Genomic DNA, 704 nt, shown 5'->3' with positions numbered 1-704 from the left:
TTTTTTTTGTTTGTTTGTTGTTTGTTTTACAGCCCATTTGGAAGTAACAGTTGGCGTGGTGTGGGGTGGGCTAACACTGACATCCTGTAGAACAGAAACTGGCTACCCTAGGCACATGGATCTTGGAAGTTCTTCCTCCATATTCCGTGAGGAGGATCTTGACGGCTAATTTCCTCATTGTGCCACCTCTTCATTCACGAAGGAGACACCCATTTCCTCTCATCTCTAGACCTCAGTTCCTTTCTCCAGGGGGCACCTAGAAACTCAGGATCTCTCCCATCTTTTTGTCTGTTGGCTTGTTTCCCACAAGGTTTCAGGTAAGCCCCTGGACTCCTCATCCTCCTTCCTCTGCCTGCCGAGGGTTGGGGCTCCAGGCTTGAGCCACCACACCTGGCTCTTTTTCTCACCTTATCAAGCAAAGGAGTTCGGTGCTCGCCTTACCTTAGGACCTAGGCGTCCTGGCCACGCTCTCGGGAATTCTCGAGATAACTGATATGTTCCATCGCACCTTCAAAATGCCATTCGCTCTCAATGAAGTAACGAAATCAAAACACTTACGTGACAGGGTCTGTCCTTTCTGGAGGAGGGGCGATCTTCATAAACATGGATGGCTCGATGATTTTTTGAAGAGGTTTCAGCTGGATAAAATTATATGATTGTGTAATTCGCCGTGATAGGACTAACAGCCCCAGCCCCCGAAAGGC

The 704-nt window shown here is 48.6% G+C and overlaps 1 protein-coding gene across 1 annotated transcript in view; it reads right to left on the bottom strand.

Annotated features, from left to right (window-relative positions):
• C2cd6 (C2 calcium dependent domain containing 6) overlaps positions 1 to 704 on the bottom strand; it is an 83,292-nt gene that overhangs the window by 52,701 nt on the left and 29,887 nt on the right. The window contains exon 8 of the mRNA XM_026788832.1: positions 559 to 638. Within this exon, the coding sequence (XP_026644633.1) occupies positions 559 to 638 (80 nt within the window). The remainder of the gene's footprint in view (positions 1 to 558; positions 639 to 704) is intronic.

This window comes from Microtus ochrogaster, unplaced genomic scaffold (genome assembly GCF_000317375.1).
Source record: "Microtus ochrogaster isolate Prairie Vole_2 unplaced genomic scaffold, MicOch1.0 UNK8, whole genome shotgun sequence".
Taxonomy (NCBI): domain Eukaryota; kingdom Metazoa; phylum Chordata; class Mammalia; order Rodentia; family Cricetidae; genus Microtus; species Microtus ochrogaster.
This window is presented reverse-complemented; position numbering and strand designations above follow the sequence as displayed.